Source organism: Plectropomus leopardus, chromosome 1 (assembly GCF_008729295.1).
Source record: "Plectropomus leopardus isolate mb chromosome 1, YSFRI_Pleo_2.0, whole genome shotgun sequence".
Classification (NCBI taxonomy): domain Eukaryota; kingdom Metazoa; phylum Chordata; class Actinopteri; order Perciformes; family Serranidae; genus Plectropomus; species Plectropomus leopardus.
In genome coordinates, this window is record NC_056463.1 from 25,024,352 (window position 1) to 25,048,582 (window position 24,231).

General features: G+C 39.4%; 1 protein-coding gene across 1 annotated transcript in view; it reads left to right on the forward strand.

Annotated features, from left to right (window-relative positions):
* kif26ba (kinesin family member 26Ba) overlaps positions 1-24,231 on the forward strand; it is a 56,789-nt gene that overhangs the window by 13,968 nt on the left and 18,590 nt on the right. Inside the window, exons 3-8 of the mRNA XM_042487856.1 lie at positions 9,630-9,845; positions 13,336-13,429; positions 17,965-18,110; positions 18,654-18,770; positions 20,209-20,395; positions 21,621-21,819. Coding sequence (XP_042343790.1) covers positions 9,630-9,845; positions 13,336-13,429; positions 17,965-18,110; positions 18,654-18,770; positions 20,209-20,395; positions 21,621-21,819 — 959 coding nt within the window. The remainder of the gene's footprint in view (positions 1-9,629; positions 9,846-13,335; positions 13,430-17,964; positions 18,111-18,653; positions 18,771-20,208; positions 20,396-21,620; positions 21,820-24,231) is intronic.

A 24,231-nucleotide genomic window follows, 5' to 3' on the forward strand; every position in this document is an offset into this window, starting at 1 on the left:
CAGAAGTCGAGGTACATGATCTAAAAAAAAAAAAAAGAACACATTTAAATGTCACATACAGTATAGGACGTAGTTTGTGGCTTTGTTGAACAGTATTGCATTGTGCAGAGAGGGGTTTCTGTTATTTAACCTACCTTTATTGCTACAATAAAATATAATACATACTTTACAGTCCATTAATGACATTCAGTATCCAATTAAGTGACTATCATATACCACCAGCATTATGAGCAATGCTTTCAACTGTTGTTCACAAAAAATAGCGTCTGATGTGGACTTAATCCATAGACTGCATAAAACAATGGACATAGCCACCGTAACGTCACCCATTGGTTTGTGGACTCCAGTTTTTGAAGCTTCTAGTTTGGCATTATGCCATTGCCATCTTGATTTTTTGTGACCATATTTGGATGAGAGGTTGGAGCAGTGGAGGAGTGAGGGGGGATGTCACTCATAGACTGTGGTGATGTCTCGCAGACAGCCACTTAAGCGCCCCTGTCCGTAAATATGCGTAACTTAAAAAACGAGTCAGTTACATAAAAATTCAGCCCCATATAGTTGACAGGAATGCTGTAATTAGCTATATAGACTAAAACTCTTTCCTGTATCAGGCTGTAAACATGTTTATTTCTGTTGTGAAGTTGGTCATTTTAACATGAAGGTCTATGCGGATTGACTTGCTTCTGCATCCAGCCTCAAGTGGTCGTTGAAGGAACTGCAGTTTTGGCACTTGTGTGTTGGCTTCATTTTTCAGGCCCTTCTGTCTGTGGAAATCTTTAGAAATGTGTCTCATTTTCATTTTAAAAAAATATAAAATAATTAATTAAACATCTTTAAAAAAAACCCTGCCAAGTTCCCAAAACAGCTGGGTACTGTAGTTTTTTTTGCAAAAGTTACTGCAGCAGATGTAAATAGTGCCTTTGTGTCTTTGGGATTGACTGAAACTTAAATGAGATTCCCGTTCATCGCAAGAAAGGAACACATCGCCCAGTGCAAAAGTGTGGCGTATCAATTTTGATTATTTTTGGACAACAATAGGGTTCTAAGGAACAGAGGAATAAGCTTCATGAGGCTTTGGGTTTTTTTTTGTAAAATTGACGATAACATAAGAATATCAGCAGTCTCATTCTTTAATGTGATGATGCAATGATGCGAGGCAGTTAATAATAGTTCAAATATGCTCAAATATGCTAGTGACATTTTGTTGAACATTTTGTTTGCATGTACATGTTTCGCTTGGACTGTCCAGTAAAGAATCCAGAATTACAATGCTTTGTAATTTCACCATTTTTGGTATAAAAGACGCATTTTAGGTAGTACAGTAATTCATACTTGTTAACCCTCACAACCCCAGAGTTATAAGATCTCCACAGTACTTTAATCGACAATACTGTGAGCTGAGCTAGAATGAATAAATTAGTTAAAATTAGAATTGATCCGAAGCCTAAACCCCGGTTCCCATATGGTATTTGTATCTATCTCCCTGTACATGTGTTTCTATGACTGTGTGTTTCTGCAGTCTTTGGGAACCAATTAGAGCTCAGTCTCTGCCTCTTATTGATTTACCAGCCAATAATAATGAAGCACTGCTGTGAGGGACTATTGAACAATCTTCTCCCAGCTCAGGCTTGTTTGTTGCTGTTTAGCTAAATTCCTTTCCTGAAATTGTCTCAAAGACATTCATTGTTCCTGAGTGTGGTGTATAAAACAGAGGAACAGGAAGCTCTCTATCCAAAAGAGTACATGTACATGTAATAAAGGGCAATTTCTCAGGGAAAAAAACATGACCCCATGCCTCAAAGTCTGTCATAGCATGTACCCTGGAAATTAACCCCTGAGCTGTTGCACGATCAGCAGACTTATATACAAGACACATGGATACTGTGCATTAAAACAGACACAGCCTAAACTTTTGTACGCTGAACATAGTAATCACTCATGCTTAGACACACATTACAGCAGAACAGAGAAACCAGTTGCTCTCCAAAGCAACTGTAAGTTAAAGGAATAGTTTGGATCTTTTGAAGTGGGGTTGTGTGAGGTATTTCCATAGTCAATGTATTACTTACAGTTTGGTAAAACAGGCAAAACCATTGACACACTGCTATAATGAAGACAGAGCAGCAGCAAAATGTGTTTTAAGCCACTTTAAAAAAAGCAATATTGCTTTAATTGTACACAATGTTTAGAATATTTTCACTACTTCACCTTGCCATCAGACAGCAATTTCTGTTGGGAAACGGAAGCAATCTTTCAGGGTTTTTTCGTGTTTGTCTATGAGTTTCTTTTTGATCATTCTGTAACCTCTTTGTATTATGAGCTGTTGGCGGGTCTGTGAACACAGTGCAAGCGAAACTTTTCAGTATGTTTTTTTTTCCACAGGAGCAGTGGATAGGTTGATAATTAAGGAATAAACTGTTTGAATATCAAATCCTACTTCCCTTTGATCAGAGTTTGTGTGATCAGAGCTGATCAGATTAAATCAATGGAATAGAGGAGCAGCTGCTGCAGAAGTGAGTGAAAGCAAACTTTCATCTTCTGCTGTGGTTAGACCCAGCGCTGGACCACATTGTGCATGGTTTCCATAAGAATGTAGCCTGTTTCATCTAAAATCAGTTGGAAAAATTGAAGAAGAAAACTATATGAAATTAGGAAATGTGAAATTCCCCTTTTCTGCGCTTGGCACTCTGCTGCTCCATCTGTGCCCAGGGTACAGTCTGCCACTAAAGAGAGAGACCCAGCTCCAAACTCGAAAATCAATAGGTGGTGGCAGTGCGCCACAAATAAATGAATGTGTGGGAAACCCTGTGATGGAGGCATCGATAGACCAGCAGCTCCCATGTTAAGCTAAAATGACTGTTTCTGTCACTAGAGTCTGGACAAAACATAGATGAGGAACTGAAGTCATTAGCCTTTTTCCTTTCAACAACAAAGTCAAGTTGAAAAATATTCCAAATATAGTCTACTCTCAAACTGTTACTGATTTTTGTAGGCTTTTTTTTTTTTGAGGTGGCTAAAATACATTTTCATGCTGCTCCACTGCACAGCAGTACATTGCTTAGCTTCAGTGGCAGTACTATTTCCTGCTTCTCTAAACTGGCAGTGTGCCAAATGCAACTACTGTATGTAATACACTGACTATGAATAAGTACCACATATAACCAGACTTCAAAAGATCTGAACTATCCCTTTGCATATGCCTACAGAGACTTGGGAGAAACTCACTTTTCTAGCATCTCTTCCTCATTCCTGTTATTTTTTCTTGTTCTCTGTTTTTGCAGCTCACCAGCTTGCATCAGTATTCACTGCAGCATGAAGTGTGAGAGAGAAGAGGAAAGTATAGAATGGATAATAGGAGGAGGCTGTGATTTGTCTTGTCATTTGTTCTGAAGGGAAAGGAGTGAAAGCGAGACAGGGAGAGGCAGGAGATGAGACAAAGAGAGAAGCAGGAGAGGGAGCAGTGGGAATGAAGTGGGTGGACGGTGCTACTGAGCAACGCAATGTTCCTCAAACATAGAGAGAAATTGATAAAAGAAAAGGTCTATAGGTGTTGTAGAAGTGGGAGGCAGAGAGAGCAGAGGGCAGAGAGAAAAAGAGAGGGATGAAGGTATCAGGGATCAAGGGAGGTGGGCATGCTGTTAGTAGCTGGAGGTTTATTAAAGACTTATTGCTCTATTGTGCTATTTTCCTTTATATCTCTGTTCTGAAACAAAAATCACTAATTCTTTTTCATTGAAAGAACAAAGGGTTCATTAATTTTGTGTTTTTCCTGGATATGTGTGCCTGCATGTCATAGTGGCCGCAGCACTATGCCACATGTATTGATTCACCAGTGGGCCTAAATCCTCTGAGATATTGTGGGAGTTAGTTTTATCACACATGCAAACACACAGTTAGCTCTTTCTAAGTCCCACCCCTTTTCGCTCTGTGCTCCAATGACAGGTGAGCGAGCTTGGGACCCAAGAGAACCTCTGTTGACTTAACCATTTCTTGTTTATATTAAGAGATGCTAAGTGCTAGTTAGAAATGTTAGAAAGAAAAACTAATTTTGAAGATGGTTAAAAGATGTGACAGGGAGCCTGTCACAATTGTCACGGACACAATACACTGTACAAAGTCACACCTTAATTTAGGCTAATGTTAGCAAAATGCTAGCTAAGACATAGCTTCATCAAGAGGTGTTAGCTTAGTTTTAGTTTACCAACATCTGCCCAGGCTCCCAGCAAAGCTGCTCAGCCTTGCAGCAATTTTTTCCCATTAGCTACCTGCAGCTTTACACTTATAAGGCTTTCCTGGAGCCAAGAAAAGCAATTAAAAAATCTGTGACATCATCACAATATGAGCCATATGGGAACTAGCAGGCGGGGCCAGTAGGAGGAAGACTACTTCACATATTCAGTGGGCCACACACAAAAGTAAACCCAGAAACTAGAATTTTTTGGGCATATGCACCAGGCAAGCAACTCAACTGGAATGAATAGGTGCCATCTAGGCTGCAGCCTATGATCACAATTTTTGTGTGTAAGTCCTGTATAAACTACAGGTGTTTCCAACAGATTGTAGCCCATGCAAAGACCCGAATAGTAACATCACAGTACAGTGTGTGAGCGTGTGTGTGTGTGTGTGTGTGTGTGTGTGTGTGTGTGTGTGTGTGTCTCTACATTTTTAATCCGTGCCTGAGAGAAGCAGACATGGAATCACGTCATTGCCACTTTTAAACCTTTATAGACACACATACACATGTACACACACTCGCATACCTTTCACACTCTTAGACATGAGGAGGAAATGGGCTCTCTGGGGGGGAAGACTTTATGAGTTACGCCTTGTAAAGCGTGCAACGGTAAAATCCTTCCCCCCAGGCTCTTACTGATGTGATGGGCTCTTTTATTGGGGTCAGGAGGGGGCGCCGCAGTGAATCTTGGTGTGAGTGTGCACGGAGTGTATTTGGGAAGTGTCTATGGAACTAATGACCTGACATTAAGCTGTAGCATTGAAGGTTTCCCAGGTCACCAAGGTTACATATTTATTATATTTGGGTGGCATCCCAGTTTATCTCACACCGTCATCTATGGATACAATTTTAAATTTATACACGTGTACAATTACCTTAATCTGAGAAAGACTGCAACACAAACACTCTCAAACACACTCATTCGGTTAATTGAACCAACTCTCTTAAATGGCCTATGGTCATTTAATGATGCAACCAAAGGAAAGCCTGTTAATGTGCTACATTGTGATTGTGTGTGTGTGTGTGTGTGTGTGTGTGTGTCAGTTAGAGAGAGATGTGCATATAAACGGCAACATAGTAAGAGCCCTTCAAATGGTATTTGTCTTTGTGCTTTTTACATGGCAGTATTTTATTCATCAGCAGGCTTTATGTTTTTATTTTTATAAATGTTATTATTTTATTTTTACTTATCAGTCTAGGTGTTTGTTCAGTATAACATGACCTTTTTCTGGTTGCCTTTGTCTCTTTGCTCCAGGGCCATTACATAATTTATAGCAAATAATTGTGGCACCATTTTTTAATCTCTTGTGGAAAATTGCTTCATGTTACTGATGTTATCTAGTAGCACAGTAATGTGGTAGAGGTTAATAAATTAATAATCAAATTTCCTTAAAAACCAAAAAGATCAAGCTCAAACATTTTCGAGAATATGACAGGCACTATATGATACAAAGATCAAATGTTTTTCATTAATGTTCTGTTTTGACTGACTTGTGTTCATTGTTTACCCGTTTTTATTTATGATGACATCCCTGTTCATAACTGATGGGTCTGTACATAAATTCATAGTTTAACTCAATAACAGCGCTCATTTTATTCTGTGGCTGCAGTGGCGTTTGGGGTGTTTTGGGATCACTGTGCGAGTCCTAATCCCATGGTAGTGTTTAACTGGAAGTGCAGTGTAAAATCACACTTCAGACGATGACTCATCTGTGCTAACAAGCACCAACAGCCAAAAGATTTCTCCTCCTTTCCTCTTAGGAGACACATAAATACAGAAGTCTATTTTCCTCTTCCCTGCACCTCTGAGCCCTGTCAACAAAATCTTAACTTTTTAAGAAAACACATAGTAGAAAAAAACATCAAAGCAGAAATAGATTCCCATTCTTTATAAAAAAATCACAGTGCACTATTTGGTATGGTTGAGTTATAACATTTAGTAATAGAACAATATAATATGACTGAGTCTCTCTTAATACTTTGCCTTTTAAAGTCTCAGGTTCAATATTTCAGATGTCACCATTTTCTTTTTTTGGAGCTAGAAGTGACAATGAAGTAAAAATCAGGAAAGCACTTCCATTTGAATTTTTCGTTTTACACACGGACGTGTCAGGCCAGACACCCTTCTTCAGCATGTATCTTGGCAATGTTCACTATAGACTGTAATCTCACAGAGGCCAAAACTAATGATGCATCCATTCAGTTTCTGTCATCTCACAACATCGACACTGTAAGGATGAGAAATTGCATATCTCCTAACTGTCTGCCTGTGTATTGTATACTGTCAGCTGCTTTGCTGCTTGTAAGACATTCAGCTCTTTTAATCTGTCATGCCTTAAACGGTCTTGTCCAAAACAATCTATGCACTTTGTGCCGTCAGCATTCAAAGCTGTGGCCAATTTACCGTGAACTTCTGCTGATTCGGATTTCACAGTCTGGTCATCGTTCACAGCACACTCTATAGAAGCTCAGCTTGTTCCTTACTTGTGTTTTACATTTTTACTTTGCAGATAGACATGTGCTGTCATGGTTCTGACTCTGCCTTTCTGGTAGTGAGATTCAACTTCTGAAAAAATATAGTAATGAAATATGATGCGATTAGTTTCCTTTAGGGTTATTTTTTTTTAAAATATGTACAAAAAACATGATGTTGGTTGGAGAGACGTGTTCAGTACACTCCACAGCAAGAGCTAAAGGTAAAAAAACACTTTATTGAAAGAAAATGAAAGAAAACGGTATCTGCACTAGAAAATAATAAAATGATAGGCCTTTATGACTAAATAGTTTCAAGGTATTGAAGCATCAAATTTCCATCAAAATTCATAAAGTTCTCAGGGACAAGAAAATCTTCACATGAATTTAAATGCAAAGAGAAAAAGAAAAAATACTGCATCTGAAGAACTAGAGGCAGATTTGCAAAAATCATGGAATAAAAGATAACTGCCTGAATTGAGACACAATGTTTGCATGTGTCAAGACAAAAATGCAGAAACATCACATGATGACTGTGATATTACCGAGATTAGAAAGGAGTTGTGTTGGGAAAGTTGTTGTGTGAAAACACACTGGCGCTGCTGCACCACAGCCCATCATGTGACATGTGTCAAGTGCTGTGTGAACAGGAAACGTCACGCTGCAGCAAGTCAACAGAACACACACAAATATTACTACTTTCACAAAAAGATCTGTACTTAATACACCTAAGCATCAGCTTAACTAGATTCATGTGTGGACACACACTAACAAAAACTTGATTTCTGAAGAGCCAATATTAAGAGCTGTGGCTCGCCAGGAAATATCTTCTTTGCCAGTGTCTTTGTAATGACAGGATTGTGGGTTGTATAGCTCAGGATATTTCTTGATCTCGGCAACTAACCTCTCCTTATTCATTCTTCTACACACACAAGAGACGGCAACAGATTTCTATTTATACATCCACGATGAGGAGAGGGGTTGAGCTGCCACAGGAGCAGAGAAGAAGAGCTGCATCTGGAGGCCCTTTATACAAGCAGAGAGCAAGTGGGGGGGGGGGGGGGGGGTGTATTTAATTCAGGGGCAGTGAGGCTGCAAATAGGACAGCGGCATAAAGTGCAGAGGGGTGGCTCGTCCATGACCACTGGTGTGCGCCTTGTTGTTGCTGGTGTGGAGTGGTGCATAGAAAATAATAGTGACTGTTTTGAAGTGCGCTGTTTGGTGCTGGTGTGTTACATTACTTTAAGTACAAGTAAAGCTTTACTTGTTTCTTAACTTTTGTTCCTCAGCTCAGCTATGTCAAAGGTGCCTTTAACTCTAAATTCACCATATCCGAACATTGCATCTTAGGCGTTTAAAACGTGTAGAAAAAGAAAACAAAACAGTGTGGTAGAAAGCTAGAAATCTGTTACAAAAGTATAACTTAAAAGTAAGCAGACTCAAATACTTTATCACTTCAGAATCCATCTAATGCCACACTGTGAATATCAAATATATTTGATGATCGGGGCAGCTCTGATCAGTCTCTGAGACAGTTGGTGTGGTTAAGACTGAATCCGTAAAGCTCTCATTGCATCTGACACTCTGCACCATTCATCTGCTTTAACCGAGCCTCTCTCTTATTGTCAGAAGGGAAAAATCTGGGGTAAATCTCCTGGATAAGCATGTAGCATGTAGCAGGGAGAAAGATTTAGTGACAAATATGAAGAGAAGAAGACAGACGGACTGAATCAGAGCGTGATATATGCAGTGAGATATCCAAAGAGTAAGAGAGACAAAGACTAATTCACCCAGATGAGCCAGAGGAGGAGCGAGAGAGCAAAAATAGACTGGTATAAAGTGCCTAAAACTTTAAAATATCTTTCACCAAAGGTTGTTTATATGTTAAAATGTCCTGGAACTCACCAAGATTCGATGACACAGCGTTTTGCTTCCTCTGATATCAAAGAAAACAACAGCAGCTGTCAGGTGGTAAACTGCGGCTGCTAACAGTTTATGACAGGAGTGGGAGGAAAGGAAGAGCGCAAGGAGGAGAGAAAGCTAAAACAGGATTTCTGCACTTCAGGCTTTTGATATGTAGCAGCAAGCTGAAGGTAGACAGGAGGGGTGAGGAGAGAAAAAGGAAGGGATTTAGGGTAGAGGAATAAAGAGATAACGAAAGAGTGACAGCCAGTAAACGAGGGGAGGGGACGAGAGAGGGAGAAGCGGCACTTAGGGTGAATGAGGTGATGAGAGAGCGCGCACATATTCATGCAAGCCTTAAAGAACTTAAAAGCTGAATGTTGCGACTCTTTGGGAGTCTTTTGTCGTGGCTAAGGTGCAGATGAGTTCAGATGGCTTCTGGCAACAATCTCTCAGAATTAAATCAAATCTGTTAGTAGCTTTTAAGTTGTATAGGTTTTCTCAGAAAACCTTTTAGTGCCCTGAGAGTGTAAGTGGGTAAGAGAACGCAGTGATGCAAACATGGCATAGGGACAAAGAAACCCATCAGAAATCAAAACCTTATAAACAGAGGAGCACAACACTGAATATACTGAATAATATCTAAGGAACTGCAAAGGCATAACGAAGTTTTTTAAAAAGAACACTAGTTTACTAACTACGACTTTTAGCACTCACTAAGGACTATTACTTTAACACTTTTCTGAATGTGTGCCTGTTTAATTACGGTCTTAATTCACTGGTTTGCAAAGAAAGGAGCAGACCCGAAATTATTTAATGTGGGAGACAAATTACAAAAGTATCCAATGTTGCATTGAAGGCTGCATGAAACCTTTTATTAGTAGGAGTCCCTCAGGAACTTCTGCATTTCTATCTGTATTCTGTGAGGGATAAAGCTGCAAATGTCTTTGGCCTCTCTATTCTATCCTACTCTCATGTTTCACTAGTATCTAAATGTGTGTTTTCTGTGTCTTACCCTCAGGTGAAAGTGATGGTACGTGTGTGCCCAGTATCTCAGTCAGACGCCGCTGAGTCCAGTTCCTTCCTTAAAGTGGATCCCAGGAAAAAACAAATCACCATCATGGATCCCTCAGCCAATCAGACACCAAGTGCAGCCTCCCAGAAAAAGGCGGCAACCAATCAGGTCCCTCCAAAGATGTTCACCTTTGATGCGGCGTTCCCTCCTGATGCATCACAGGTGAGAAAAAAGATAAGAGAGGTCAGAAAACAAAGGACTTTGGTGGGATTTTTTAGAAACACAAAAGCTGAGCTACCAAGTTATGTTACTAAGTTGGAGATATTTGAAATTTCTGACTTTCTGCTAAAATATCTCACTTGGCTAAAACAATCTGCAAAAGTGTCAACAGACTGGTGACAAATTGGCTGCAAAGTAACCCCGGCTGGCACTTAGATCCAAATAAAATCTTTCTATTCTTATGAAGCATTAGATGAGAAGGTCAATACTCTCATGTCTCTACACTAAATATGAAGCATCCAGTTAACTTAACAGATTCAAAGCAGGTGCAAACAGAGCGGTGTACAGATGAAAACAAGATATGACATGTTTATTTGTGAATTTTATGGTAGGTGCATTTTTTTTTAACTTTGAACAGGATGATGCTGATGTTTCTCCCTTGATGGGTGAGAACCAGAGGGGCAAACGTGATAATTTAGGATCAAAATTAGTTACATACTGCAGATAACAGCTTTTGATTTTTTTTTTAAATTGACAAAAGAGTATATGTGAATTCTAAACCAATCCAGAGTTACTAATCGAAAACCAAAACACCTACCACTGAACACAGTGAAGTAAAAAGTCAATAAATGTAACTGTTGCTCATAAAGTAAATTGTCTCCTACATATTTATAAACATTTGATAATAAAGATAGAACTGAATAAATAGCCAGGACAAAGTATTGAGTTTTTATGATTTGGCTCTCCTGTAAAGTTCACAAATGCCATTTACTCTAGTAAACTCTCACCCTGCTTCTGGTCTTTATGCTTAGTAAAACAAATGGTCAAATATGCATAATTTTAAAAATGTGGAACTATCCCTTTAGCATTTATAAAGCCATTTAAAAATGAAAAAGGAGCTAGACCCTGTTTGTTTGCATGTCTTAAATCAATTGTAGTGTATGTGTTGTGACTAGAATGCAACAAATAGGTGTATCTCTTATTTTGAAATAATGGACAAATGCTCCAAGGTTGGAATAACAGAATGCTCTCCCATCTACAGTTCATACACATTTTTACCAATAAATTTCCATGGATTTTCACAACCATAGAGTATTTCAGCTAGTTTTTTCCCCCAGCAGTGGTGCTTAACAATTTGAGTTTCATTTCGCACCACAAAAAGATATTTAGCTCGTTCCCTGACACAAGATGACTGGATTACGTGTAATAAAATGCTTACCATACCCCATATGCAGTTACAATCACTCAACTAACATATAGTATTACAATCAATACTATGACTCCAACATTGCATTGTAGACATATTTGATGACTGTTAACAAGCAGAACCCAGCAAATTACCTTCATAAAAACTGTATCCAAACAATTGGTTTTTGAGTAGTGATATCAAAATCAAAAAATGTTACAATTGCCCCCAGTCTCCCCCAATCAACCCTTCAGAGAAACAAAGCTACTCAGATCCAGAATAAATGTAGATGAGAACAGTGTCAAAATTAACCAGGCAGTTTCTTAAAATCAGGAGTCAGTCATCACTGTTTTAGCACCTGCCTTCACCACATACAAATCTGGGAGATAACTGGGTGTCGGGGAAACTGTGACCTGAAAAAGCTGTCTGTGTTTTCATTAACTGGAAGGACTAACATTAGCCTAACAGCAGCCTATTAGCAGCCTTCAGCGCCCATACCTCTGCAGTTAGGGCTTCCTTCCTGGACACGGCTCCCGAAATGGTCCCTTGTTCGGTGGACGAGAGGGAGGCGCTGCAGCGGGTGTAAGGTTGTTTACCCCGGGGATAAACGCCGATATTGGGAGTTGATTCGCGCAGCAGGGTGCTTGACGTTAGCTCCTTTAGCATGGTTAGCTAGCGCTGACTCTCCCCATGTTTGAAATGCTGGACTTTTTACGTCCACATTTTGCGCGTCCCGGGTCCAGGTCTTTCTTAAGGCATGCCATATACTGGTCCAAGTGGTGCCAGATATTAATAAATCCGTATTTCGTGGCATCACGCACTAAGTTATGTCAGCAGCAGCAATTGGGGTGAAGTTCAGAAGGAGCACACCTGACGTTAATCACGCAGAGAGCGACATAACGTCCAGTGACGTCATTGATCGGCCCAAACAGAAACACCCTGGGGGAGAGAGGGAATCACGTGGATCTATTATAAATCATAGATGTATCATAGTGAAGTGATGAAGCCTTCACCATTTTAACGGCTGGAAGACACTTAATAATAATAATAATAATAATAATAATAATACAGTAGGCCTGGGCTATATCTCTGGATTGAATTCACCTTTCTGAATAAATGAACTGACTAAATGAAACTGTGATTGTTCACTCTTTTGTTGTTTAAAATACAGGAAGAGGCTGTTTAGCAACAAGCTAGTGCCATGGAGACACTAAGCCAACACTGAGTAGTCAAAAAAAAGTCTACACTGACAAGTTGATTTTACCAATAATAATCTTGAAAACCGATTTACTTGAAAAAGTAGAGTAAAATAACAAGAAAATGTAACTATAAATCTTAATTTATGTTTACCTTATATCTAACTGTTTGATTTACTTGAAATCTATCTGTATTTACTTCTGTGTTAGCAACTTCAGTAAACCAACTTAGTCTGACTGGAAAGATGAATTCAATTAAACTTGTAATTTTTAAGTTGCAACAACCTAGTCAATATAACGGAGAGAATTTAACCATTACATGTAAAGTAAACATAAATTAGGATTAATAGTTATATTCACTTTTATTGCTTTTATGTTTTTCTAAGTTAAATCAGCTTGTCAGTATGTTATAGTGTATGATTTTTAAAAAAGAACAACAAAAAAAATAGTTCAAAGAAAGAAAATCCCAAAACAACAGCAAAACTCATCTCTGATGCATAATTTGCAGGATATAATCTGTGCAAAAACCATCCAAATTGTTGCTTTTACACAAATTTCTTGCAGTAACTGTGTTCACAATTTTTGGTTAATCGTATGGTTTATCTGTACTGTTAATGTTATGCAATGAATGTAATATGAAATAACCATAAAATATCTCAGTCAGGGGTCATAAACTTACTCAGTGATAAAGAAGGGGACCCTTATAGAAAACATTTGGAAACTATTATACAGGTAGCCTATAGGTGATGCAAGTTTCCATGAATTTTCTAAAGTTTTCTGGATTTATTTGATCTTTCAAAACTTGTTAAGGACTGGAAATTTCTTTATTGAAATTCCATGACTTTTCCTTTTTTTTCACGACCATACAAACCCTCTCTTTTTCCCCATTATGTAGCCTAGACTTGGTGCGACATGACAAAAAGCTCTCTTTTTTTAAAACCTTTTTTTAGATCGTCTGTCACTTAAATGTAAACATCCAGTGTCTACCATAAGGATAACATTACTCTAGTGGACGGCGTGTCTCTATACATTCAGAAATGTATGCTTTTCCTTTTGACCATCTTTTTACATTTTCACTCCCCTCTTTCTCCCTCTCTCTGCCTGTTGCTAGGCGGAGGTGTGCGCAGGAACGGTTGCCGAGGTGATTCAGTCAGTGGTGAACGGAGCAGATGGCTGTGTCTTCTGCTTTGGACACTCCAAGCTGGGTAACTCTCACACACACATGCATGCTGACTTCAAAATCAGAGGATGTGTGGCTCATGAGTCATCTTCAGTGTGTGTGTGTGTGTGTGTGTGTGTGTGCGTGCGTGCGTGCGTGCGTGCGTGCGTGCGTGCGTGCGTGTGTGTGTGACCGTCAGTGTGTCAGTCTTTCAGTTGGCTTTCTCCCTACTGGCTCTCATCTATCAGAGAGAGAAAGAAGAGGATTAGTGTCTGCTGAGGCTGAAAGCATTCTCAGTCTGCTCCGTCTGTGTTTCTGTCTTCTTTTCTCTTTCTCTAATCCTTCTGAAGCTGGTTTTTAGAGAAGCTGTCTTAAAAAGGGTCAGGACCCCTTACTGCACATTGCAACATGCCTGAAACCCACACACATGTACTGGCACAAACAAAGACCCACCACACACACAGAGATGTTCTTCAGCCCCGGGTCAGTTCCTGTTGCGTTTATCCCTGTACATGCAAGCAGCATTACACTTCTTGGCACGTTGTCTTCATACATCCGGTTGGAGTTTCTAAGTCCTCTTGAACTGCTGGCAAAGGACAAAAGCAGAAAATTTAAACACTGCCGTTCAGTGGGGGACACTTCTGTCTGTTAAAGGTTCTGTATACAACACTCAGAGCAGAAATATAGCAGCAAACAATCTTCTATGCAAAGATATAAGGGAATAATGGTAAAATAAGCTGAGAATGAAGTCACACGACCTCTGTGGGTGTGCTGAAATCGACACTTCTCCATGGTTTGTTGTGGTGAGCAGTGTATTTATAGCAGTGGCTCGCTCATCACCGCACTGCGCTCATATGTCGATTATCATCATAGAAGTGCAGCACCACCCCTCAGGTTCCTCCCTGGTTAACACTATTATCTCTGTCAGCACTGTTGTCATTTTCTTAAGGTCTGTTTATGGAGTTAGCACTGTTAGCTGATAGCTGCCACCACAGCCACCTCCATGTTTACAACCATAACCAGACAACTTATATGCTCTGATTTTTGCATTGAGCCCCTTTAATGGCTGGGCCTGGCACAAACAGTGATAAAGTTGTATATTAAAAAAATACATACAAACCACTGTTTTCTTCCCAAATTGTTGTAAAAGGTAAATGATTCATACATTTGTTTAATTTTTGGTCTCATCTTGGTTTGTTTTTTTTTTCCTGTTATTAACATTGGTTAGGGTAATAGCAGAGAATGGGAACATGGCAACCAGCTACAACAAAATTCCAATGAGGGATGAAACTTGAACAGTCAGACAGGCTGTAAAAAAAAGCCAGCAGTGTATACAAATTAGCTTAAGTTTAGATAGCACATCAGTTTAATCAAATTAAGTGTTTATATTTTGAACCACGGCTTCACGGTTGTGCTGGACGGCGAGGGCTCTTCTGTGTGGAGTTTGCATATTATTCTCGTGTGAGACTTCTCTGAGTTCTCTGGCTTCCTCCTTTAGGTTGATTGGTGACTTTAAACTGGCTGTAGGTGTGAGTGTGCATGTCAGTGATTGTTTGTCACTGTGTGTCAGCCCTGTGATAGTCTGGATATGTTCTGGGTGTACCCAGCCCCTTGCCCAGTGTCAGATGGGATGGGTTCCAGTCCCCCTGTGACCCCGAACAGGATAAGCATTCACGGATTATGAATGAATGACTGAATATATTAAACCATTTAATTTGGAGGTAAAAATGAAAGTGAACTGAAAGTGTCATGTGATACTGCAATAAGAAATGCAGTGACTTCACTTGAACTGCCTCACAACAGAACACTGTTTCTAGGCCCGCAGTATACTTTATAAGAAAAAGGCATTAAAAATACCCATAATAATGCAAAAAAGCCCCCATTGCCTAGGAAAAATATGAACGCACGCAACTAAGCTTGAAGCCAGAGTTTAACATGAAAATAAGACCTTAAGTGTAATACATAGGTATTCTTTTTTAAATCAGGCTTTATGTTGCTTCAAGTTGTCACATTTTGATAGAGGAGTGGGCAAAGAGCTGAACCACGTAGGACAGATCAAACAAACAGATGCACACATAATCACCACAGATCTCCCAAGACAATGGAGCAACATGGTGTACATGCCAGCCTGCTGAGATCACCATTTTGCATCTCACCATGTTTACATATTTTGACTCAGCTTTCAAATATTGACATGTGAGAATGATTGTGTCATGATTTGTGATGATGATTCATTGTGTGTAATATGACTGGAATCATTATGCCTAACAGGCCCACACAATGGACCTCCTTTTGTCAGTGTTTGATTGTGTTGAATGATAAGAAGCATGACTGAATTTTCTGGTTTTTAAACTGCGTGCTTTTCTAAAAATAAATAAAAATAAGTAGAATAATGTATGTTTTTAATTGTGTGATGTGTTATGTGTAATGTTAGCCTATGTACTTTTGCTACTTGGAAGAAGCCTGAGACAAATTTCCACTGAGGTGGACCATGAAGTCACTTTATTATAATCTAATGTGATGAGAGAGTTTGCTCTTTCAATCAATTTTACTGTTATATTAATGCTTTGGAGCGGCTCTGACATTGCTGGTTTTCGGTTTAAACGACTGCTGATGAGGCAGCAGATGAGATCATTCTTCGTGATACAGCTCACCTAAGGCCATGGATCTTAATGAGGCTGCATTATAATGGCATTACCTTTTTTTTTTTACATTATTAAAAAGGGGAAAGTAAAACAGTGAGCATTTATCTTCAGCCCTGTGGCCCTCAGCTGTGGACACATATCAAACACACAAACGTTGACTCATGTACACACACATGCACAGTTTCACAAAGAGTAACCAGGTTTTCTTGAATAGGAAAATTATACTGATACTGAAATAAATGGATAAATTTCAGGAGTGTTATTGAATCCCTCTGGCTTTGAGTAATGTCTGATGGATTATGTTATCAGTTATTGGATTATTGGCTTTGGATGGATCGTCTTTTAGCAGTGATGAGCGTGTGTGTGTGTGTGTGTGCGTGTGTGTGTGTGTGTGTAAGCTCATGTGTGCATTTGTTTGAACTGATATTACAGTGCTGCCTTCCTCTCTCACACTTTTCACAATGTTTACTTTCTTTCTGACAGCACTGACAACTCTGCTTGATGAGGCCAATTACTGGGAATATACATCAGCTATATAGACATGGACACACACATATACACACACTTCCTTATCTCCTGTAGCATAAAGTCACTATTGTTTCAGCATTGTGTTAGTCAGTGGAGCAGACAGTTAGCTGACCGTATCTTGACAGCCTGCGGTAGTTAAAACAGGGGGAAAGAGATATACTCACATAGATTTGCAATTTAAGACTCTCTTGCATATTCACAGTCCTCAAGGCAATAGAGAGAAACGAAAGTTGTTCAAGTGCTCTGTGGTTGCGGTATTACATAGTGCCATTATGACTGAAGAAATCTGATATGGAGGGGTCAGGGATAAAACAGTTTTAGCTGCCGTCAATTTAAGTGTACACTATATTGAGAATACTTTCAATGCTTTACCTGAACGTCAGAAAGCGATTTCTGATGAAGAACCGAAGCGATTATTGACTCTCCTCAAGCCAGACTCTATTTAGAAAAACAGCGATTTAACATTGCTGAACACAGGAGGTGCCAGTATACCCCTTTCACAGTTAGTTTTTGTTTGTATTATTGTGTGACTTTGGAGTTAGTTAGTTCATGTTGACCAAAGTCACACAATAACACAAACAAAAACAAATGATCGAGGCAGCGTTAGGGCTAATAACACTGACTATGAAAAAGTATTACATGTGAATAAAAAAATCTGAGCTATCCATTTAAACGAGTTATTTTATGCAGATGATTGCAAATTTATGTCTTTAACATTTCTGTAAAAGCATTTTAAAGTTTTATCCAGAAGAGTCAAAACATTGTGCTTTAGGCAGCCTTAACAGATTTCATTTTAACAATGTACAAACAGCACTATAATGGTATTAACCATATCTGACACTAAATAACACCTTATCTTGTTGTTTGTGCATGTTTGCTATTTCTCCTCTAGTTTTTGAACATGTTTGTGACAAATCATGAAATGCATCTTCATTTTGACAGTAAGTCTAGACACTCTAGGAAACATCGAGGGAGAACAATGTAAAATTACAGTGTAGCTGACAACCGCCCCTCCATGCTATCTCTGAACAAATCAGAACACATTTCTCTCCCCTGCATCACACGAGTCAGGCTTTTGATGTCCTCTGTTTCTGTGCAAGTGTTCATGTTGGTGTGATAGTTAGGTGTGACATATGGCTTTGTTTAGGTGTGTGTTTGATCTCAAACTCCTGACAGCCAGAGCAGGTGTGTGTGTTTGGGGCGGGGGAGAATCATCATCTTGTGGCTCAAAGGGACAGATCTGGAGGCTCCGTGTGCACATGCATGTTCAGACATTCAAACGCACAAATGTCACACACAAAGCACTTTTTTTATCCTGGAGGACTTTTTGATGAGGTTCTATTTGATAGATCCATCTTTTCCTGCTCAACCTTCATCTGTTCTTTTATTTTATGTCTGTCTCTTCCAGGTAAATCTTACACCATGATTGGTCGTGATGACTCCCTCCAGACTCTGGGTATAATCCCTTGTGCCATCTCCTGGCTGTTTAAGCTCATTAACGAGAGGAAGGAGAAGACAGGAGCACGTTTCTCTGTTCGAGTTTCTGCTGTCGAGGTCAGTGTAACTGTAAAGTTTGAGACACACCTCCCAGAGTTAAACAGGTGCCATTATAACAAACCTGTAAAATCGCAACATTTTGGTGTGATTTATGTGACACACTGACCCAAACCATGGGCACACGAAACCCATTAATTCCAGAACTCGTCCTCTAGGAAACATGACAAACTTGAAACTAAAGCTCTTTTTAAACAGGGATTCTGCTATAGGGCCGCTATGAAGTCCCTGCTTTACACCGCCTTCACATTTTCATAGAGAACAAAACAGCAGTAGCATTATGACACCCTAGTGAATGATTTTGGACAGAATGCTGGCACTGCAGAATCAAAAGAGGCGTGACAGGTGTGACATTCAACGCAACAGCCTCTAGTGTGACATATAACATACAGCCCTTTCTAAAAAATAACAATGGCATGACATAGCAATAACACACATTTACTAACTCTGGTGCCAGCTTAAAGATCATTTTAAGGAAGGGTTTTGTCAGAAAATAAAATACAATGTGGTGATGACTATTAGTCAACTAGTATGTGTCTATAGGTTTGGGGAAAAGAGGAGAACCTGAAGGACTTGCTGTCTGAAGTAGCTACTGGCAGCTTACAGGACGGACAGTCACCTGGAGTCTACTTGTGTGAGGACCCCATCTGTGGCATGCAGGTACGCACACAAAAACACACTTCAGCCGACAGCTGCATTCATTTATGTGGTGTGGCTGCTGCAGATTTAATTCTGCGAAAGTGTGTATAAACAGCCTCGGGTCTTGTATCAATATGCTTTACCTTTGTTTTTTAGCCTCAGGCAGTTCTCTGTTGTTTTTGGTTTTGTGGATGTGCACACTTGCTCATTCATGCGTTCATTTTGGAGCAGAAGACACAATATGAGAGTTTTAGAATGCTTTTAGAGTCCCTTTTCTTCCTAAATAAATCAAGCTATCTTGACAAGATCAGGGTCAGAAATAGTGGCTATACTTGGACAGGGTTGCAGGGTCTGACTGGCTAACTTCAAACGACAATTGCAAAAGCACCATTATAAGGCATAAACATATATAGCAGTCTGAGTATTAGGGGTGTAACAATACATTGATCTGTATTGATATATCAGTGATCAACAATCCAATATTATCAGTGCAAATTGAAAACATCAATACAAATTGACATCTTTAAGAGCCTTTTTTTAAATTCCCATATCACATCTGTGTCATCATTTCAGCTGAAGCACAATTCCTTTCTTAACATTCAAATAGTACTTGCAGCCTAGTGCTAGCAGCCAAGAAAAAGACAGAGAGGATATTAACAGATATTGTACCATTGATTGCAGGCTCCTGAACTGAATTGAGTGGAATTGAATTGAATTGAATTGAATTGAATTGAATTGAATTGAATTGAATTGAATTGAATTGAATTGGATTGAATTGAATTGAATTGAATTGAATTGAATTGAATTGAATTGAATTGAATTGAATTGAATTGAATTGAATTGAATTGAATTGAATTGAATTGAATTGAACTGAACTGAACTGAACTGAACTGAACTGAACTGTGGCAGATTTAGTAATCTGCAAAAAAAAATTGATATAATATATGGTAATGTGACGAAACGTGTGATTTATACCCCTGCTGAATAGTGTGTACACGAATGCCAAAACAGTTGAGTGACAGGAGATGAACTAGTGTTTGTGTGTGTGTGTGTGAGGGGGGGCAGCTTCATGTTTATAGGATTATAGGGTCTGATACAAGAACATCTGTGTAATCCTTAACTAATCTGACATAATCTCATCAGTAATGATATCCTGCAGTACCCCCCCAACACTCTCTCTCTCTCTCTCTCTCTCTCTCTCTTTCTCTTACTCACCTCATCTTCTCTTTATCTCCATCTCCTGTACCTGCAGGGAAATTAGAAAATGTTTTATTTGAATATGCCAGTCGCTCTTGTACATGCAGAATTCTCATAGTACAAAACATTATCAGTGTTAGGACCCTTCCTGGCAGGCAAACTGAGTCCCCTCAGCTAGGATTAAATGGTATCTTTCCTCTTGTCTGGCTCTTGGTCCTGTTTCACATTAACTTTTTTTTTTCTCCTCCAACACATTTTCCAGCTCCAGAACCAATCTGAACTACGTGCTCCGACCCCAGAGAAGGCAGCCTGGTTTCTGGATGCAGCCATAGCTGCTCGCCACAGTAGCCAACGTCCCAACACCACCGAAGAAGAACACAGGAACTCACACATGCTGTTTACATTACACATATACCAGTATCGCATGGAAAAGACAGGAAAAGGAGGGAGTAAGTACTGTCTGTTGTAACACTGCTATTACCAGGCTGTCATTTCTGTTCTTATTGGTGCCATTTATTAACATTCATTCTTATTAACAGCAAACAGCAGGATAAAAAGAATATTGTTGCTAAGCCGTTTACATGGCAAATGAAAATGAATATATCACTAATATTCTTGTTTACATACAGATGTGCATACGCCCATTATCGTGTCCTAACATGTTGTTTATCACATCAACATATTCTGTAGTAGTAGTAGTAGTAGTAGTAGTGCATTTGGCCTTTAGCTTCGTTGCATCAAAATAGGATTTTTTCAGAGTTTTCCAGCAGTGGCAGACTTGTTGGACTATGCAAACACAACCTCCCTTATTCATTCCTTTAGCCACCTTTTTGAAAAGCTGTTGATTTCAAAGTCTTTCATCATGTTTGCATGCATCTCTACCACAGCCTTGTAAACTGTTAGTAAGTTGGTTTGTGTAAAATGTATCCATGACAACTGACAGAGCTGACCAAAAACAGAAAAAAGGACCATCCGTTGAAACTGTGGTAAAACCCCCAATTTCAGATGCATACTCCAAATGTGCTGTACATATGCGCAAAAATTGCCATTAAAACTTGAAAACACCTGCATACAACACACCTTATCCAGAAATGCTAAATTCATAGAAAGCCCTAGATTAAAATATCTAATACACAACTTGTATCCAAATCAGCAAATTGTCAAATTCTGAATAAGACTGGAATATTACCCTACAAGAAAATTTACCTAAGGATGATGTTGGAGGACGACAAACAACTAATGTGGGAATACACACCTTTTCACAACATGTCTTCATCCATGTTTGGCTCACATAATAACAAATTTTTAATCTTTAGAACTAGGGTTTCCATTACATTGTTTATTATTCAGATTTCAGATTATTCAGAATAAAGTCTACCTTTGGTCATGTTATAATAGTATATATTCTTATGTTTCATTTAGAGTTCATATTTTTTATTTTCTATGTTTATATTGATGGGTAAATTCAATAACTGCATCCATCCATCTGGTCTATATTGACAATTTTATTTATTTATTTTTTTTCATTTTTAATTTTTTTGGTTGTAAATTAAACTAAATAATGATCACTACACTACTATATTTGTTTCTTTTGTCACCCTCTTCCCCTTGTATTCTTACCTGATACCATCCTCTTTTCTGCTCCATTTTTGACACATTTTCTCACTTTGCCAGTGTCAGGGGGTCGCAGTCGCCTCCACCTGCTGGATCTTGGCAGCTGTGATGTCAAAGCACTTGGAGGAGGAGGAGGAGGAGGAGGTGGGAAAAGCAAGGAGAACTCTTCGCACAGCTCGGCCCCTCTGTGCCTTTCCCTGTCTGCCCTCGGCAATGTGATCCTGGCCCTAGTCAACGGGAGCAAGCACATCCCATACAAGTAAGGTGGTGTGTGCGAGTATACGTGTGAGGACAGTAGAGGAGAATGAAAAAGAGCTAAAATGATTTTAAATAAAGTGAGGAGGAGAAACTGAGGTAGAAGACAAAGAAAAGGGTACAAGAGGCCTGATTAAAAATTTGTGGAAAGAAGTATGGAGAGAAGTAACGGGTGAAATGAGGAGGAAAGCAGGATGTTTTGGAGCTAAAGGAGAGGGAGGAAGGAAAGCAGACGAGCTATTTCTTTAGTTGCTTAAGGTTTTGCGGACTTAATGTAATAAACAACAACAGCTGCTGTTACATATTCATCATATTCATTTTGCTGGTTAACTGACTGGCAATGAGAGCAAAGGAGACCGGGGAGAGATAGAGATAAATAGGCAGAGACTGAAGCCGGATATAAACAGTAAGAAAATAAAAATACATGCAACATGGGAAGAAAGAAATCACAAATGCAGTAGTACAGTTTATGCCCAGGCAGTATACATTATGTACAGTAAATGGATCAAACTGTAAATGTCCTCCTTTTACCTTTCCCTTGCTTTTAATTCTTCTTTTCTTCCCTCTTTCCTTCTTGCTCCTCCACTCTCCTTAAGGGCTTTGTAGCTCTGTGCTTCGTGCTGGGTTAATTTAATCACCAGCTTTTGCATTTACATTGCAAAACAACCTGCTACCTAACACTGAAGCTGCAAGCAAAGCTGTGCTGAGTCTGGTTTGGCAATGGTGACTCAGGCTGTTGGTGGATTGTGAGGGGATTTGGACTGGTTTAGCAACGTATGCCGTGTTACTGCCACAAGGAACAACATAACAGTCACCACGGACTCAAAAAAGGGATGCGCAAAGGCTATAGAGCACAAGCTAATTTGGATGTCAGTGGAGAAGGATGGAGGGTGTCATTACAGTCAGCAGGATAAGACTAGCTAATGGCTCTTTATTAAAATATTTGGCTGTTGGTTTTTTAGCTCAGTTATCTTCTTCATGGGAATATAGGATAAAATAGAAAGATGGATCAGTGTTGTCATACAGTATACAGAAATATAAAGGTAGTAGCATTTAAAGATATCGAGGTACATACTGTACACCACTTCCAAAATTAAAGACTTGACAGTAATGCCAGCAGCTCTGTGAGGCTGTAACTACTTCAAGTGAGCACAGCTTTAAGCTATATGCAAGTATGAAACATGCCAGCAAAAACAGTGTTATATCATAGTATGTCTGTCATGTTGAGCAAGTATAAACAGATAATATTTAGATTGTTAACAATCTTACAAAGTAATTACAAAGTAGGCTACAGCGGAGGTTGATGAGAATGTTTTGCAGGTATTTCGTCTGATTCCAAACTATTCAACAGTGTCACACTGTCACACAGTGTTATTACAAATCATATCGAGGGGAACATGAATTGTACTAAAAATTGTGTCAAATCATTATACTTGATAAGTCAAAACTCTAACCTACTATTAGGGGAAAAGTCTTGAAACACCAAAGTCCTTAGGATTTACCTCCACGGATATCTCTACCAAATTTCATGGCAATCAATCCAATAGTTGGTGATAAATATCAGCAATAAACAAAACTTCAAAGTGGCACCAGAGGAAGAGTCACGGGATCACAAAAATCAAAGTCAGCATCTTTCATTCCAGTAAGACAATACTCCTTTCCTTACTTTCTTCATCGCTTCAGAAGTGAGGAACTTTCGCTGCCACCGATGTTTGTCTTTCTGCTAATGTCACTCAGCTCACACTGCACAGGTAGTCGACATCCCTCAATAACCAGGTTACAGTGTATATAGTACATGTAACAGTATCCCATTCCGGGGTGGCCTACTCCAGCTAGCATGTTTGGGTTTTCTTATTATTGGTATAAAGGCTTATCCAGGTTTCTGAAAACATGATATGGTGCTTATGCTCACACACATAAACTCCCCACCCATCATAAATGGGTTATTCATGCCCATATGCACTCTGGCTGAGCCCGTCTCCCAGTGCTTCATTGCTTTTGGGACAGGGTCCCATCCTGTTCTTACAATCCCAGTCCTGTTCCAGTACTGTTGCTAGGTAACCGGTGATTCTCAGTCAGTTGATCAGCAGACCTTGTCATGTGTTTGTGGCTTCCCAGTTCGAGAAAAAGGGCAGACAGTTGTCTGTTACCACAAAATCAACACTTTGGCTCTTGCCCAGACATGAATCCGATACCAGACAGACGTTTCAGCCACAACATGCTCATGTAGATTTAGAGGCTTTTCTCACATTCACCAAACAACAACCTCTCTCATCAGGGACGCTATACAGCTCCTTGTCCAAAAATCAGACCACTTCCATCTGGTTTGCTGTATGTCTCTCCTGGCAACCTTCCAGTTCAGATATACAGCTCCCTGAATTTTTCCACTGACACCCCCACTCTTATACTGCGTGGA